Genomic DNA, 19,492 nt, shown 5'->3' on the forward strand with positions numbered 1-19,492 from the left:
TAGGAAATCAGGTGTAGAAGTGTCTTTATGAGCTATAGCTATTAAAAATACGCACATCCACACATTATTTCCTTTTTTATATTAGTGAACACTGACTATAATAAATCAGAAGAGGGGTTTTTGATAGTTCACTTTATAAATTGCTTTAAATTCTAGTTACAGTTAAAGTTATTCATTTCATGAGATTATTTTTTTAAATTTCTGTACTGTCAAGATTATTTTTTTTAATTTCTGTAATGTCAAAATGTGGTGAAAATAGTTCTTTTCTCAGAAACACTGGAAACATCTCTGAGTTTAAGCAAGTTTCCAGTGCAATGTGTATAATAAATCACCTGTCTCTGTTTTAAAATTGTCCGTAACAGAATGGAAACTGTAGCACTTACCAAAGGAGCAAGTACTAAAATAAAAGTACTCTACTTTTTTAACAGTCACATGACTTCCACAAATCAAAGCCGTTTTCTGGAAGAGATGAGTTGTTACCTTTACTGGCTGTTAGCCTTTGATAAGCAGGATGTAGGGTGTGATTTGGGTGTCTTCTTGGATTCCTTTAGTGTTTCCTGGGTGCTTGCAGAGCATGTGGTGGGATAGTATATAGCATGGTGGGAGGGAGAGAAGCATGGATGACACCAGAGACCCTGCCCTGGCCCCTCATGTCAGTCCAAGTAGAGAATTCTTAAGCTTGCATTCCTCCTTTCTTCATTCGTGTTCTCTCTTACACTCATGCTGTGCTGTAATTTGATCCTGCAGTAGTGATGAGAAATAGTCACTCCTCCATGCTTGATAGAGAATGATGCAGTGAAACTTTACCTATCACATGTCCCTAGAGTGTGGCTTCTCCTGCCACACGGAGCCTTCCAGTCCCTACCCTTTCATGTCACACACACTAAAATAAGTCATGAAAAAGAAAGATAAATGATAAAGACATAAAAAGCCCAATGTCACTGCACAGGAGGTAAAAAACTTCAAGTCTAAGAAAATCCCAGCCAAAGGTATACCTTTTCTCTTTGCCAAGGGTGTGATAGTAGTTGGGCAGGTAACCATACTCCAAAGACTTGTGCCACAGTGAGCGTGGATTTGTTCATATCGTTTAACCCCCCTGAAGCTCAGTATCTTCACGGATAAGAGATCAAGACTAATACTATTTTGGGGGCACAGGGGAGCCTCTTTCTCTCTCTCTACATAAAGGCAGCCTGTTTCTGTTAGCCTTGCTTGTTATTCTGCTTGCTGCCTCCCTGAGGAAGAATGAGCTGGACACAGTGATTATGTGTGGAATGGCTATAAAATAACGAGATGGCACCATTCAAACATGCAGTGGAGTTCACAAGTATATAAATGGGGTCCACTTATGAGACTCACCTGCCAGACTTCAGACCTAGACATTCAGGATGGAAGTAGTTGTACTGAGTTGTTTAGAAAGTGTCTGCTCACTGTGTGAGGAGCCAGTCTTATTACTTGTCAATTCTTGCTTTTTTGCGCCATCCCCACCCCAACCCCATTATTACATAATGCTGTGCTGAAGGATTTTTCCCTGTTTTCCCAATTGAATCTTACCCTTAAAAGAGGAGGATATACTATTGCTAATGTCATTCTAAAGAAAATATTGCTGGCTTTGAAGCCATGTAAAAAATATTTCAATATTTTGACATTTTTCTTTAATTTGTTCAGTCTTTAGTGATGCATTATTTTAGTGTATGCAATATCTTCAAGGTGAAAAGATTTAACTTCTTTGTTAGTAATTTTTGGAAAATATGTATCCTATTGCTTATGCTTTTTTTGCGGGGCATGGGGTGGGGATGTGCGTGTGTTACAGAATGTATTTCTTCCCCTTGATGTTTGATCTTTGAATGAAGGGTTCTTGTTAGCCTAAAAAACAAAAATTCAAGTAATCATTATAATAAGATTCTCCTAGGGTGGCTTTTGAGTGGGGATAGCACTTAGTTTAGTTCTGTAAGTTGATTTTAAAAAACCAATTTCTTTATCATACTTTTGTGTATATTATATGATATTTTATATATGTATATATGTGTGTATATACATATATATATACATACATATATATATATATATATATATACACATGTATAAATTCTTTGTTCTTGTTATGCTAAAGAGAAATAATAGGTTGTTTCTCAGAGATACACCTTCAGGGACATGTGGCCACAAAGGTTTAGTTGTTCGTGTCCCTGTGCATTTATTTCCTCTAAAGTAGCTCTTGAAGCTCTTGTATAAGTTTACATTGGACGCTGAATATGTACTAAGAAATTTTGTTTGGAATTGGTGTCTTAGAGATTGCAAGATAGAGGGCAAATCATTTTTTGTCTCCTCTTTGCTCCCTCTTCACTTAAAAAGCTTTTCTCTGTAGAAAATAGCTTTTATGCATAAAGTGTAGCTACTTATAAGTATCTGCTATGTGCAAGGTGAAATCTGGTTAAAACAAACACTGAAAGTAACCACAGAGAGAAAAATGCCACCAAAAGTACTAAATCACTTCTTCGCACATGGTGGGATTTTATAATGTGATTTTATGTACAGAAGCTTCAATTAATATTTTTAAAAGTAGATCAGAGTCACCCTTTGCCTTCTGCAATCAACCACTAGTCATTACAGTCATTATAGTCTTTGGAGCAGTTCAGCCCTTGGAGTAGGCAGGAATGACTAAATTGCATGTATGGTGAAATAAAAGGTAATATTCATATTGGTAAGAATCTTTATTCTTTATAGTTGATATGTTTACGATAGCCATCTTAATAGCATATTCACGTGGCTTCATTCCCCTAGTGACATCACACATGAAAAGAAAAAAAGGCAAGTTTCTTTTAACACCTATATTTTCTTTCTATTAGGGCGTGTTGGAGAGTTTCCTGGGCACCGCTGTCTCTGGAGCCGTCTTTTGCCTCTTCTCTGGTCAACCACTCACTATTTTGAGCAGCACAGGACCTGTTCTAGTTTTTGAGAGGCTTCTATTTAATTTCAGCAAGTATGTATATACATATCTAACTATAAATTAGAATTGTTTAATTGTGGACCATTCGTAGTCTAGATGGAGCACAGAGTAGTAATTAGGCATAACAGAATACGAGAATTTTAAGATTTGGAGGTTGAAAGGCCCTTAGAGATTAAGTCCTCCAGCACGTGTTTACGTTTGCTTCAGCTGAGGCCACTATGTTCTGTTACCTCTTGCCCTCCCCCATGATTCTCTGCCTTGTTGTCCTGCTTTGTGCCTCTGGAAGCTGGCCACTGTGGACTGCAGCACTCAGGCTCCTTTGCCCTCTGGCTTCCTGCAGAGCCCCAGGAACACAGGCAGGCAGAGAGGTCAGGGTGTGTCTGCTTCCCACCTCACTGCCTCTGCTTCACCAGGCAGTCTGGCAGTGTGCCTTTGTCCTCTGAGTGTAGCCCCTGTCAGGTGGCTCCTCCCCCCTGCCTCTGGCCCTCACCAGGCTCTGGTGACTCTTACTTCCTTGGCCTTTTCAAGCCAGGGAGTAGAAATGGCTTCCTGATATTGCTAGTCCCTGAGTACTTGCCATTTTTTTGTTATTCATACCTCTGTAAATAGTCCATGTGTTAAGTTTTCCTCAGAATCCCATGGGAGATTGCCTTCTGTTTCCTGCCATGATCCCGACTGACACACTAGAGAAATGAAGTGGCTTGTTCAAGGTCACGTGGCTCGTCTGTGAAAGAGACTGGGTGTTCCTGTGGTCCACTGCTCCTAACCCCCATTCCAGCGTTCTTAACTAAAGATACATTTCTAGACTCAAATGAGTAACAACTAACACTTATTGAGTGCTGACCATGTACCAAGGATTGTCCTAAGCACATTACAGGCACTCCCTCATTTATTTCTTGTAGCAGTCCTATGAGGTAGGGACTGTCTCCTGTTTTATAGATGAGAAAGCAGGCATAGAGTGGATAAGCAAACTGCTGAAGGTTGCATCACCAGTCGTTGGCAGGGCTGGGATTTGAATTCCTGCTTTCGGACTCCAGAGTCCGAAAGCCTTTTATGGAATCACTAGACGTTACTACTGGGCATGACAGTTGTGATACCAGTATTTTCTTTTAGAAATTGATGGATCATTTTAAGAAGGGGAAAACTGAGTTAAGCAAATTATCCAAGTGACCACAATAGCACACAAATAGTTTCAAAATCAGATTGGGAATTCTGGCCTCTTTCTAATGAACTTAATATGTCTGAGAGAGAATTGCCTTTACTGGCAGATTTCAATACCCAGACAGATTGCAGAATTTCATACGACTTGCTAACATTCCTTGTTGGAATTTAAATATACTTCTATTGTTATACATTTCTAGGATTTTAATATTAGAAATGTCATTACCTACTTAATGCCTCATGGACATAAAGACTCATATAATGGCCTTTGAAACTGTGTGTGCCATCAAAAAAGATCCCAAGAGAGAGGAGGGAATGAGAATTTGAAATGAGTGTTTTGAGAACTGGGTTGAAAAGAAAAGCAAGGATCTTCCAAGAATTTAAAGTCCCAAATTTTAAATAGTGTTATGTTTTCTGTAGATCATTACTACAAATCACTCCATCATAATTCTCAGAAGACCATTGGAAAGAATTCTGCTCATGTCAGTTTATAGAAAGAGTCAGACAGTTTATATATGTTTAAGAAAATATTGTGGGAGACAAGAAAGCCTTTGTGGAAAGATTAAACAGGCATGTACTATAAACAGGAACAAACATGTGCAACCTTTGCAGAAAGATTTATTGGATGCAATGTGATCAGAGCCTTAATCTACAGAAAATGTTTGCATCCTGATTTGCTTTAGATAATTGTAAGATAGAGATTATTTCCTTTCACTAAGCAAGTTCCTTTCTCACTTTCCCTTCTGTTTCATCATAATTGGAAACTTAAACATAGTTTCAAGTGATTTATTTTCAAATGGTTGTAAAGCAACAAGAAACATTTGAGAAACTGTGTTTTAAATCCATCACTGGGTAACATGTGACACTTATGTGTCAAACCTTATTCTTTAATTCACAATACTATATCATTTGCTTACATATCATAATAGCAATGCTAATATTTTGTACAGATACAGAGTATTTGTGTAGATCACTGTTTCCCGAAGTGTGTTTCATCATTTACTAGTTTCATTAAATGCCCCACGAAAAAGAAACTTCTGTGATCCCGGTTAGTCTGGGAAGTGCTGTACATTACATTATATCCCCCTCCCGGTCATTCACTTTACACTTTAGCGTAGTAAGGGATCTGAGAAGTCGTTCAGTAAAGAAACTGTCTTACTATGTTTTGCCCTGATTTCCCCCATCATATTTTACCTTTTTTTTTTTGAGAAATAGGTAAATCCTTGTTTTGAGTTCAGTGGACTCAAACAGTAAGTCCACATAATCCACAGATTTATCTCTGACTTGGAATAAGGTTTTAATATTTGCCCTATGAACTGGGGAATCATAAAGGCATATGAGTGATATGCTGTCACCTTTTAAAATTAGTAACAGAATGAAGGAGCAGCTCACAGCTTTGCAGAGAACACGTAGTTTTGTTTCCCCAGTTCTGCAGTCTCTTTTGCACAATTTTTACACGTTTATCCCAATAATAGAGAATTAGATTCCTTTTCCTTTTCTTCAGGAATGATCTGAAGGAAGTTTTAACAGTGTTCTAAGCCACTTAGAAACTTCATAATTAAAGTTGGATTTTAGCCTGTATAATTGTCATTTGGTCATTTAATAATTTCTTTCTTATATTCTATGAACAGTTTACTTTTGGCCTTCAAATTATGATTTTCTTCTGTTCAGTTCCTGGATTTAATCATTTAGTTTAGGGAGTTTATATTTATTTGTCAGTGGCTGATTTCTGAAGCACGCTTCAAATGTGAGTTCTTCAGTTTGTCTGTACTATTGGGTTTATGCTGCTCAAAACTATCACTTAAAATCTCTAGAAACACTGAGTGTTACTAAAAGGATATACACCCATTTTCTCCTTCTCACTCACTATAGCTTCTTTGGTCTCTACTATCATTTCCTTTTTATAGCTTGTAACTTTTTGTAACTTAATTGCTATTTAAACTTGGCACCAAGGGGACTAATAGTCTTATTGGATGTAACATTGCCTTTTATTGTACTCATTACTGTTGATTGGCTTGTTTAAAGAAGTTCCTCATCTTTTATTCCTCTTTCTTCTTGCTGTTGTAAACATATCACTTTCCTACCTAATGGAGTGATTGGTATTAGTGATCTTATTTGGGTTATTCTTACAGAGCCAGTCTGGGAGTATTTAAGTATTTCAGAGGAGCTATTTTGGCATATTGTTCAGGTCCTAAGATTTCAGTTTATACATGCATTTTTTCCCCTTTGTATTCAGACTGATAGTGTTCCTGACCATTAGCTGGTGATTAGATTTATTTCTCATCCTTTTTGTAAACAACCATTAGCATTCTTAGAACAAATTAAGATTGCTCTAACTTTCATCTTGTTAGGGAAGCAAAACTAGATAACTGTTTAAAACTTTATTTTAAGGAAAAAGTCTGTTGGCTCAGAAGTAATAAAACTGTTTCTGAGCTCTGACTCACTGTGTGATCATGTAAATTATTTCAAATTCCTAGAATTTAGCTTTTTCTTGAGTCTACTTATCTCAGAAAGACATGCATAAGATTAAATACTGGGGTTCCAGACGTAAAGGGAACTGTGAGGGAATGCCAAAGATGTCTTCAGAAAGATTTCAGGAAATCTATAGAAGATAACTTTCTACTCAAGTGTTACTAATCTCCTGCTTTGGTAATGTATTCCTGTTTGTGTGATTTGGTGAGAAGGAAACAGAGGACAGTGACTTTAAGGCCCACCCTACCATGAGCTACATATAAATTGCACAGGATGAACCGTGCTGGAATTTTTAAAAGGAGCAGTCCAAGAGTACAGAGATTTGGTTTCTGGTCCAGCTCTGCCATTAAAGCCTTGGCATTGGATAAATGACTTAGTTTCCATTGGCCTTGATGTCCTCATCTATAAAATGAGGCATATTTGACCAGTTGGTGATTAGTCAGGATTCTCCAGAGAAGCAGAACCAATAGGATATGTGTATACATATATAAGAGATTTATTATAAAGAATTGGGTCACACAGTTATAGAGGGCTGGCAAGTCCAAAACCTGCAGGGTGACCCAGCAGCCTGGAGACCCAGGAGAACTGATGTTCCAGTTCAAGTTCCAAGGCTGTCTGCTGGAGAACTAGGAATAACCTTGGCTACAAATCAAGTCCAAAAGCAGTCCTCCTGCTGGAGAGTTCTCTCTTGCTTGAGGGAAGCTGGTCTTTTTGTTCTATTCAGTTGAAGAACTGACTGGATGAGGCCCACCCTCATTATGGAAAACAATCTGCTTTACTCAAGTCTACCAATTTAAATGTTAATCTTATCAAAACCACCCTTAAACATCCAGAATAATGTATGACCCAATATCTGGGCACCTTATGGCCTAGTCAAGTTGACACATGAACTCTAAGCAAATTTAATTTTAATATTCAGTAAAATTTTCAGTTGGTCATTGTCTGGTTACCTGTGATAGCTCATCAGCCAATGACAGTACTGTAACTGTCTCTGTCAAGTGGTAACCTGCAGGCATGGCTTAATTCATCTACCAACTCTTTATTGGAACCCTTCTATGCTCCGGGCACTGTGCTAGGTAGAGAATTTGAATTTTATTCTGAGAGCAGGGAGAAGCCACCAAAAGATTTTAAACTGGGGCATTTGATTTACATTTGAAAAGGTCATTTTGGCTGTGATGTGGAAAATGGCTTTGAGCAGGGCAAGCATGGATATTAGTAAGGAGGTTCTTAATAAGAATCGGTCAAAGACTTCTTGGTGGCCCAGGCTGGGATGTTGGTGATGAAGGTGTGATACGATGTCTTTGGGAAAGTATTAAAATATGTGGCTGTCAGTTATCAGAAACTCATTGTCTAAAAGCAAGGCCATCGAGCTTCAAGTATGCATGATCCTTGATTTATTTTTTTCTCACACAAGAAATGAGATTACCAGTAACTGCTTTTGCATCGCAAATGATGAGGAAAAAAAACTATTGTAAAACACTCTCCACATAATTTTGAAAGAATCAGTATGAAATGGTAAAATGTCAACACTTGACCCATCTTTTCCTAAATGTGAATCTTAAACTAATTTACTTGTAAGAAATGGAAAGGGCATTGAAAAAAAATGGCCCACTTAGATGGAGACAACCTATTCTAAAACTGTTCTTCACACACAGCTTCAGCAGAAGGTTATCATACCTGTGAGTGAGCTTCAAGAGGAGTGGTAGTGTCTAGTGGTAACATGGCAATGCAGCCTTTCTTGGTCTAACTACAGCCTACACATCTGATCCCATCTCCCTGTGTTGGTGGCACTTGGTCCACAGGGAGAATTGCACGCAGTTTCATGCCACTTGCCTTTTTGAGTACTCTTTCCTCTTCCTGGCTCGGCCCTCCCTGGTCTATCCAGAAAGTTCCCGCTTCTCCTTAAATACCTTGAGTTTTTTCTGCAGCTTTATCTGTCCCCCAACCCACGCCAGCCCGAATTAGTTACTCCTTCTTCTGTGACACTTTAGGTATCACTTAGTATTTTATAGTGTGATTGTGTTTATCAGTTTGTCTTCCTCAGTAGACTTCGATGACTTGGGGACAGAGAACATATTTATCTTAGCATCTTCCTTAAGCAGAAAGCCCACAAATATTTATTGAACACATGCTGGGTACCAATGTTATGCTTTCAAATTGTTTATTCTGTAAATTCTGTAAAGGCAGGGATTGTCTTTTTTGAATGAGAAAATTAAATGAGGGGATGGAAAAAGATATTTCATGCAAACAGATTTGACAAGAAAGCAGAGGTCACTATACTCATATCAGACAAAATAGACTTTAAAACAAAGGCCATAAAGAAAGGTAAAAAAGGACACTGTATAATGATAAAAGGATGAATACAAGAAGAAAATTAATGAGTTATTTACATTCAAATGTTATGACTACTTTTGATGTGCTTTTCTCAAACTTCTGGAATTATTTCTTAGTGGTAGCCTAATGTCACTAGACCAAATCCTTAAGGGTAATACTTTCTGGATAAAATCAAGAATGAGCTTTATATCTAGTGGCTAAAAGAGATCTTATATTTTTAACAATCATTCTATAGTCATTTGGTAGTGTTGTGTTATTCTTTGTGTTCCTTGGAGGAGGAGTCTAAATGCCTTTCTGCCTTCTTTCCAGGGACCATAATTTTGACTACTTGGAGTTTCGCCTTTGGATTGGCCTGTGGTCAGCCTTCATGTGTCTCATTTTGGTGGCCACTGATGCCAGCTTCTTGGTTCAGTACTTCACTCGCTTCACTGAAGAGGGCTTCTCTTCTCTGATTAGCTTCATCTTTATCTATGATGCTTTCAAGAAGATGATCAAGCTAGCTGATTACTACCCCATCAACTCCAACTTCAAAGTGGGCTACAATACTCAATTTTCCTGTGTTTGTATGCCTCCCAACCCAGGTGAGGACAGCATGCTTATAGTGTTTCTGCTTACCCTGTGTTTGGAGGAAGCCGTAGGCTCCATGCATGCAAACTTTCAACACAGTATCCTGATCCTCAAGAAAGGGTTTTATTTTCTCTGAGAAGTCATCCTGATGAATTTATAGTCTCATTGCCTGAGGTATCTTAGCCATGTGATTCAACCAGGAAGTGAAATCAGGAGCTCAGGAATGTGAACATAATTAACTCAGTGCTTTGAAACTAACTCAGGCTACAGTATTTGCAAGGAAATTTTGTGTACATTATTCTGGATCTTCTCTGATAGGTGAGGAAACCAGGTATCTATATAAGAGATATTAAGGACCATACCAACCTAGTCCTCGGAGCTTCTGTTCCTTATTTTGCTGCTTCCTTATCGCTGTGGGAATCTCTTCCTTAAGTAAATTCTAAATAGATTATCTTAAACTTATAGAAGAAGCAAGATACGAATTCACTTTATATAATTTGAAGCATGAAATTAAGAAAGAAATTCAGACTAGAGTCACCTAGTGATAAAGTAGAGCTTTATAGTTCATCTGGGCTAGACAACGTAAATAAGAAAGGAAAGGAAAAGAAGAAACAAAAGAAAGAAATAAAAGAAGGAGTATTATGTTCTTGGAGAAGATTTATATTCTAGGGTTAGGAAAGACATAAAATTAACTTGTTGGTCAGGAATATGATTCTATACATCTTAGCACTTTAACATCCATCTTGCTAAACCTGAGTCAGTCTCAGAACCTTTTCACAGAACAGTGCTCAATTTGGTCTTTGGAATTTTTTCTTGGAGTAATTCATTATCACTTTATAATATGGAAGGCATTTGGGGAAAAAAAGATTTACTTTGGGGAAAGTTGCTTTACATCTGCTTTGGTAGAATGAGGGGTAGACATTTGTGTCAGAAAATTAAATGCTAATAGTGCTAGTGATCCCTAGTTGTGACATTAGCTACAGGTCATCGTCCCTTAAAATATAAATTGAGGGCTTCCCTGGTGGCGCAGTGGTTGGGAGTCCACCTGCCAATGCAGGGGACGCGGGTTCGTGCCCCTGTCTGGGAAGATCCCACATGCCGCGGAGCAGCTGGGCCCGTGAGCCATGGCCACTGAGACTGCACGTCCGGAGCCTGTGCTCCACAACGGGAGAGGCCACCATGGTGAGAGGCCTGCGTACCGCAAAAAAAAAAAAAAAAATTGATATACTTTTTGACTAAGGTCTTGTAGCACCAGAAGCACAGCAGTGTATTGAGGGCTGTGTAAACCTGGGCTTAAACATAGGGCACATTCATGTAACAGCCGTTTATCTATACATTCTAAGGAAAAACCACTTACTGTTTACAGTAAAACAAACATGGTTTTGTTATAGACTAGAATGCAAGATGCTTAATTCAAAAGCTCAACAAGAACTATGAAGAATTTTAATGCTTGTGCAGGCTGTGTCAGATGACTCCTGGCTATTTTGGTGGTATATCTGCCACCTCCTCTACCACTTTGATGGAGAAGTCTTATAAGACCCATATGCATCTTGAGAGATGAGAGGAAAGAGACCAGTGTCTCCCTAAAAATGGGTCAGTCAGTGACACTGGTGAAAAGATAGGGCATTGTTGGGTTTTGCACTTATGTATTCTTTTTGTCTTGTTTAAGGAAAATCAGCTCACATTAAAATAAATCCCATGCTTATTAAAAGCAAGCAGAGACAGGTAAAAAGTGGAAATTTGAAGATTCAGGCAACATGGGTGCCGTAGATATAAAGACCTATATTGTTAAGATGTATACTGATTAGAAATATTTCAAAACTTAAGAAGATTTTGGAAAAGAGTAAGCACTTAATACATGACAGATATGATTAGAACCAATTAAATATCCTCCCCAGAGAGATGCAGAAAATGTGTTGCAATTACACAACTCCTAGAACTCTTCCTGGGAGAGAAGGGGGTAAAACTCCCTCTAACCGTGCATCCTGGACATTGCGGGGGAAGTCCAAACTACACACATTCAAAATATCGGATCACAGACATATTTAATTGTGGGATTTTGAACTTTCCTTTTTACTTATTTGTTTCTATCTATCTATATATTTATTTATTTGTGGAAAAGTCTGTGTGCTGACTTCTTAGGCATTCTGAGTAATCATACATTAAGATTTTCTAGAGGAAAAAAAATACTACCAGCTGTTTGGAGGTTTGAAGTGTTCATGAACCAAATGAGGACTTTGTCAGCATAGCTGTCACAAAGATCGCCCTAGTGTCAGCCCCACACCTACCTGAGGCTATTGGAAACTTGCATTCATTGTTTTAATTGGATGCTGGCAGAGAAGGCAGTTTGAAACCAGGGAAGACATATCTGAATGTGTTTTCATTGTGAAAAGTACAACAAAAATTTTACATGTAATTTTCCTTCCAAAAAGGATTTCTGTTTTCTTGAGAAAGTGATATTGAGGCTTGAACCGATTTTACCCATGCATAGCAAGTGCTGGCTGAGGGGGTGATAGATAACTTTTCCTTTGACCTGTTTTCCCTAGGTTGTATTAAAAAGTCTGTCCTAAATAGCTAGGAGCTGTCTTGGAAGGATTCTGACAATTCCACTACCTCTAGGGGTTACCAATAAAGCAGCGTAGCAGGGCTTTGAAGTCAGAAAATCTTGTATTCAAGTCCCTCTTGGCTAATGCCCCGTGCGTGACTTTGGGCAAGTTCCTTTACCCAAGGAAACTTTGCCTCATCTTCCTTACCTATAAAATGGGGTTAATAATAGTACCTTCCTTAAAGAATTGTTTTGAAGAAAAAAATGAGGTCTTACAGACGAAGCATTTAGGACAGTTTCTAGTAAGTAATTAAATGTTAACCATATAACAACCATTATTATTGCTGTTGTTATTTATTAAAATTTAGGGTTCATAAGTATGAATGACAGGACAAGCAAACCAGTCTTCGTCATCCTCCATTCCAAGCAAACGTTGTGGGCAATTGGCTCATTCTGCAGCAAGACTGTTGGTTGCACCCCTTAGTTTTAGAGTCGTTCAGACGAGTGGCACTCATGGAAGATATGCACGTGAACGTGAGGGATTATTTAATCCATGGGGATGAGATCTGTTTCTGGTATGGAAAAAAGCAAATGGATATTTGCATTTTCAGGACAATCTCATGTTTTACAAAACCCTTTTTAAGATGAATGATCATGTATTTCTCCCATAACCTTAATACTTTTTGATAGAAGACTGCATAGACTCACCATAAATTTAGTTCTTCATGGCAACAAACTGAAAACCAATAGGGAGAGAATAATACAGTTGCATATACAGCTAGAGTGAGTGTTCTAAAAACAATAAAAGACTGGTCTTTCATCGCAACATGCACTCCTAGTAAAAGAATTCAATCAATGAGCCAATAATATTTAAACTGGCGGATGACTTGTTTTTCAACACTGGGACAGTATGTAACGATGAACCAGCAACTGTGCAGATGGAGTCGTGATCCTGCAAACTGAGGAATGATTTTACAGGAAAGGAGATAGGGGTCACTTAATCTCTAAGAAAACTATATTCATGGCCACAATAATATTGTGGCTTTTTTGGTGCTTTGTGAAGACAACTCTTCCTCCCCCCTTCCTGATCTTTCTTGTTCTCACTTGCTTCCATAAAACTTCATCATCTCCTGAGTTTCCTTTTCTTAATGCACCTTTTTGTCCCTTCCTCCTGCCCCCATCTGCTGCTCAGTAACCCGTCATACACCCAGGTTCTCATTTATTGAAGAACTAAGGAAGCTTAGTTGCAATTGCTAAGAGGAAAGTTAGCCATGAAATTTGACATATCAGTCAGGTTTTTATTAGCACGTGGTTTTTGTGCTAGCATTCTCTTTTCCTAGAAATAGGATAGTTATTAATTAATGTATTAATAGAGGTAATAGATGTTCTATTTCCCACTATGCCTTGATGGTTACATAGCAGAGGATATATAGGAAAGAAGATGATTCAGTTCAAAAGCCCAGAATGAAAACTGAACAATATCCAGTTGAAGGATAATTCACAATATTTCATTCATCACCAACATCCCAATTTAGAAAATTGTTAGTGTGATAAAATATAAACCACAAATTCTTTGGAGTAAAGGAAACTGAGTTTGAATTTTAGCTCTAGTTAGCAGTGTGACCTTGGGCCAGGCTGATTTCCTCATGTCATTGTTTTATAATCTGTGAGCTGGGTTAGTAATTGTACCTACTCTTAGAGGTTACTATAAGGATTAAATGAAATAGGATATGTAAAATTGTCTGGCACCTAATAGTAAAAGTTTGTTGTTTTTCTCATTTCTCACTGTCCCACAAAAGATGCCCCAGCAGTTAAATCTTTTAGTTGTATTCTTTTAAAGGGGTTCACACGTTTAACTTCCCTAGAAAGGGAAGTTAAATTTAAATTTTAAATTTAAATTTCCATTTTAAAATTAAATTTAAATTTTTCTAGGAAAAGATATTGACTAGGCTTCACTGTAAGCTTACCAACAAACAAACAAAAACTAAGGTACTGTTGTAGATAAGTATGAAACATTGAAGTGGTATTTAAAGGGAAAAATGTTAAGGAGTTCGGTGCATCATAGTTAGATCATTTAATACTATACCCCTGAATCTCAAGACTACAAAAGTGTTGTACACTATACACAGTCATGTAGAAAAAGGCGCTAAAGTCCCAGAGGTGAGATACCTAGTTCTTCTAAGAAGAGTCTATCTACGAAATTCATTCAAAAACGTTAATGCTAGAATTCTGTAAATAGGGAACAGGATGTAGACTTTCCTCCTTCTCTTTCCCCCTCTCCTTTTCTTCCTTCTCCTGCCTTTTCTTCTTCCCCTTCTGCTATCAACAAAAATTTACTGAGGGTGCAGTTCATTGCTTTTTAAGAATTGTGCTTCTTGCAATGAAGCAGAACACACACCACACACACACCACACACTTACACATGCATGTACACACACATACACATATATATACACACTGCTTTTTATATAGTGTGTTGCTTTTTAATTAGTGTTAATTACTTTTTGAATGAATAAGGTCAGAAATTCATTTGACCTAGACTTTATAAGTAAATTTCTACCCTAGTACCTTTGTTCATTTGCCTAATATGTCAGGGTTGCAGTGACTATACACTCAAGGGCATTGTTAATATTTTGGAAACAGTCAAAATAAATTTTCTGACCAAGTGTTGGTTTTGTATCTGGAGGGGAAAAAGGCTTGCTAAATATGATAAACAAATTAGAAAGGCAAGGAAAATTGCCTCAATTGGACAGACACTATACTCTTAACAGAAGGGGTATATCTTATCAATTCAGTGTTGACTGTTCCAGGGAGAACATGCTTAATAGTGGATGAATGATTAAGAAGAATAAAGCCTTTCTCAGACACCGAGTGCATCACTGTCTGTAGTATCTCTAAGTAAAACATGGCCTTTTTCCTGGCATGAAACTGTCAGACTAAGCCAAGTGATTGGAAGTAAGCATGGCTTCCATTTCCACACCTTGGTTATATTTACAGCATGAGGAGGCTTCCAAATGCTTTAAAACTATCGTCACTAGAGTGGAATTTCGTTACCTTTTTTTGTATAAAATTTTTCTATTATCTTAATAAATGCTATACACCAGTATGTCAGAACCATTAAAAAGAACTGCTGGATCGTGTCTCCTGTGGTCCCATATTCTAGTCAATATGTGCTTCATAATTAGCCCATTAAAAGAAAATTAAGACATAAAAGATAACCCTAATTCATCTTCCATGACCTGCATCATATTCTATGCACTTTTATTTTTATTTTATGTCATTCCCTCTTTTGCTTATACAGTAGGTTTAAGTCATAGACCGAGGGTTGAACAGGAGGTGCAAGGCCCTCTGCTGTAGCACTGCTTAGGCTTGCATTTGCCAAGATACTTCACCAGCGCAGCTGACATTTTATCATTCATGGTAACATGGTCTTTTGAGATAACCATGGATATTTGAAAGACCCATCATTTTAGTTTTCTTTTATTGACCTAACCTATATTATAGCAGTTTCTGTATAAAGCTTGCAGGAATCAGAAAAGGAGAAGCAGTGTATTTGGATAATCACCAGACCTGGATAATTCTCTAGCTTTGGGTTTGAATAAAACCCAGATTTGGAAAATGTCCCCGAGAATAATGTCTGTGCACATCCTAAGTATAATGATGGGTGGGTATAGAAGAGAAGTTTTTGTGAAAGTAGTGTCTAAATATATCCAGCTTTTTACCAGATAGTAGCTCAGCTCCAGTGCAGCATCATAGGTGAGCATGTGAATAGAGTGTTCATGGATTAAAGAACATCTTACCTTGAACTTGTCTAATGACAGTGGAAATCTCAAGCATGAAGTTTTGGTAAATGTACTTAGGAAAACAAAAAGGATAATAACAAGAAATAGTGAGTAAAAACTTCCTATTAATTTTGCTTGTTTTAAGACTTAAGGCTGGTAATTTCCCAAGAGCTGCTTCTTCCAAAGTTTTCCTCCTTCACTTTGTCATCCCTACAAAAGCCATTTTTGTCCTTTTATTGATCTGGAAACTTAAAGCATAAATATTTGACTTTATCAAGAGGCACTCGTGTGCTCACATTATCCAGAATCCTTAAATACATCTGACATGACCGTGCTGGCAAGACACTTATTCTAAATTTTATTCTGTATTTATTTTCCAGTTACTTAGTTGCCTTAAGATGTTGCTTACATAGAATGGAATAAAACATTAAAGGTTTATTATCATGGAGAATACTCTTAAATTTTTTCTTATTCAGAGCAGGTTAATCAGTTCCACCCTAAGAAGCTATGTTGAAGGTATAAATTCAGATTTGCCTAATTTATTAAGTACCATCCAAATGCCAGACATTTTACTACTGGATTTTAATAAACTATATTTTAATATACATAATATTTTAATAATATATATGTATTTGATCATCACATAAACCTTGTGAGGTAGCTGACATTCTTCCTGGGGTCAAGTTATGCTTTCTCTGCGTGGTGAAGCTAATAGTAATCTTAGCTATATTTATTTAGAGTTTACCTGGTACTGGGCACTGTGCTAGCAATTTTGCCTATATTGCCTTATTTAATCTGCATGGTAACCTTATGAGGTGGATGCTATCAAATCCAGTCTCACCAATGCGGAACCTGTGGTCAAGAGGAGTGAGGTAAAGTCCTCAAGATTATGTGGCAAGGGGGTTGGGGCCACTGTGCTCCAGAAGGTGGAGCAGCCAGCATTCCAGCGCAGTTCTCCTGGGACTCCTTTCTCTATACTGTGAGGTGATGGTGCTTCAGAGCAGGCAAATCTGCCTCGGTGGCCAGTTGTTGCTCCCACTTGACCTCTTAGCCTCAAGTGAGCTTTGGTGCATATTCCTGATGGTACCGTTTCTGCTAACGTGTAGAGTGGAGGATTCACGGGGTAGTTCCTGGTGCCAGGCCACTAGAGGATAAAGAAGAACAGCCTTACCCAGTACAGTTGATATTCTCTACGTAGGAGGTATATATCATTGATGTCTGTATATCACCTCCTTTTTCTCCTCGTAGCTCCTGCAGCTTGTTCTTTCTCTAGATCTCTCATTAAACACAAAGACTAAAAGCCAGCTTAAGGTGGAAAAGTCACAGGCACATTTTTTTTCTTTTTTTAATATTTTAGTGACAATTGATTTACAATGTTGTGTTAATTTCTCCTGTACAGCAAAGTGATTCTGTTATACATATATATACATTCTTTTTCATATTCTTTTCCATTATGGATATTGAGTATAGTTCCCTGTGCTATACAGTTGGACCTTGTTGCTTATCCATTCTCTATATAATAGTTTGCATCTACTAATCCCAAACTCCTGAGCCTTCCCTCCCCCACCCCCCCTCTCCCTTCTCAACCACAAGTCTGTTCTCTGTGTCTGTGAGTCTGTTTCTGTTTCATAAGTAAGTTAATTTGTGTCATATTTTAGATTCCACATATAAGTGATATCATATGGTATTTGTCTTTCTCTTTCTGACTTACTTCACTTAGTATGATAATCTGTAGGTCCATTCTTGTTGCAACAAATGGCATTATTTCATTCTTTTTTTATGGCTGAGTAGTATTCCATTGTATATATGTACCACATCTTCTTTATCCATTCATCTATCAATGAACATTTAGGTTTTTCCATGTCCTGGCTATTGTAAATAGTGCTGCAATGAACATTGGGGTGCATGTATATTTTTGAATTACAGTTTTGTCTGGATATTTGCCCAGGAGTGGGATTGCAGGGTCATATGCCAACTCTATTTTTAGCTATTTGAGGAGCCTCCAAAATGTTTTGAATAGTGGCTGCACCAATTTACACTCCCACCAACAGTGTAGGAGGGTTCCCTTTTCTCCACACCCTCTCCAGCATTTGTTACTTGTAGACTTCTTAATGATGGCCATTCTGACCAGTGTGAGGTGGTACCTCACTGTGGTTTTGATTTGCATTTCTCTAATAATTAGTGATGTTGAGCTCTTTTCATGTGCCTGTTGACCATCTGTATGACAGACACATTTTTAAACATCTATTACTGTGTTCATTCCTCCATTCCAGAGGATCAGCTAAAATTTGATACACAGAAAGGAGGATCAAGACGTGAAAATCCAAGGAATGTAAAATGATCCACCTGTGTAAATTACCTGAAACCAAGTATGGGACACAGGCTGTCCCAGTGACAATTGGCTCATTCTAAATTAACCAGGTACCTAGAGCAAAATGTTCCTTTGCTTCATAAGCCATGGTGCTAAGCAGATAGTGAAGACACAGAGTGCAGTGTGTTTTGGCTTTTCCATTTCACCTTTCCAGAATCCTAATTAAGGATATTACAGATTCTATACACACAGATCATTCTGCAATTGTTTGATAAAATATTTGCATTGTATGTGTCTGGATCCAAGTGGTGACCAAGGGCTCTTGTAGATCAAGCTTCCAATTGGAATTGATCATTCTCTCTTCTATGAGCTTAAAGAAATTTACTTTTAATCTTATTTATGGGCTCTGCCATATCCTGCCAATATGTCTGTTTATAGAAGTGCTTGTTTATATATTTATTTGGAAGTTTTTCTCTTGAAGCAGCTACTTATTAAAATAAGTAAGAAAAGTATATACTTCTTACTTTTGTTTTGATACTGGTCTTTTGGGATTTTGAGAGCCAACGTGCATAGCTTGTCTCAGAGGAATACTGAAAAGATGAAAGAAACTTGGATGAGCAAATTGACATGTATCCAGAACTCGAGAGTGGTTACTAAAGTTCAGATTGGAACTCGTGGTCTTTATTATCTTTCATTCATTTCACAAGGAAAGAGCCTGGAATACCTTCCTCCTCCCTCCTCACTACTTGTTTCACACTAGGCAGAAAAGTGTGTTGCAAAAAGACCTTCACTCTGTTACGACAGGAAGCTCATAAAATTGCATCAAAGAATCTAGCTCAGGAAAGGCAGCTTCCCAGACACCCTCTAAATAGTGCCTTTGATTTCTCATGTGCTGTTTTCCTCCAAGTGCTTAGACAGGTCAGACATTTCTATTTACAGTACAGAGATCCACATCATCTAACATTGGTGAACCGTTATCTCCCACCTTGAATTCTGTGGCCACATAAATCATCTTGATTTTGATGAATAGAAATATTGGGTAGGAAAAGGAAGAATGATGGACAAGGTTTTGATACCAGCTCTACTTCTGGTTGACTCTGTAATCCTGGGCAAGAAACCTGGCATATCTTGCCTCAGAGTCCCATCCAACATAGAACGGGTATAAAAGTATACCTGTTTTGTGCTCTTATATGTTGTAAAATGAGCAAATGGAATAATGTAAGAAAATGTACTTTAAGCTTTTTAGAACAAAATAGTAATAAGATTCTAGGTTTTACTACTAATAATTTACTAACATCTTCTTCCTTCAGGGATTTATGTTTTGTCTTACTCTTTGGGCTAAGCATCCTTTATCCTATTTTGATTCTTTCTGTGAC

General features: G+C 37.7%; 1 protein-coding gene across 1 annotated transcript in view; it reads left to right on the forward strand.

The window, feature by feature from the left end:
* SLC4A4 (solute carrier family 4 member 4) overlaps positions 1-19,492 on the forward strand; it is a 349,538-nt gene that overhangs the window by 263,278 nt on the left and 66,768 nt on the right. The window contains exons 13-14 of the mRNA XM_081248819.1: positions 2,844-2,977; positions 9,221-9,492. Coding sequence (XP_081104945.1) covers positions 2,844-2,977; positions 9,221-9,492 — 406 coding nt within the window. The remainder of the gene's footprint in view (positions 1-2,843; positions 2,978-9,220; positions 9,493-19,492) is intronic.

The sequence above is a fragment of the Mesoplodon bidens genome, assembly GCF_964165515.1.
Source record: "Mesoplodon bidens genome assembly, chromosome: 1".
Taxonomy (NCBI): domain Eukaryota; kingdom Metazoa; phylum Chordata; class Mammalia; order Artiodactyla; family Ziphiidae; genus Mesoplodon; species Mesoplodon bidens.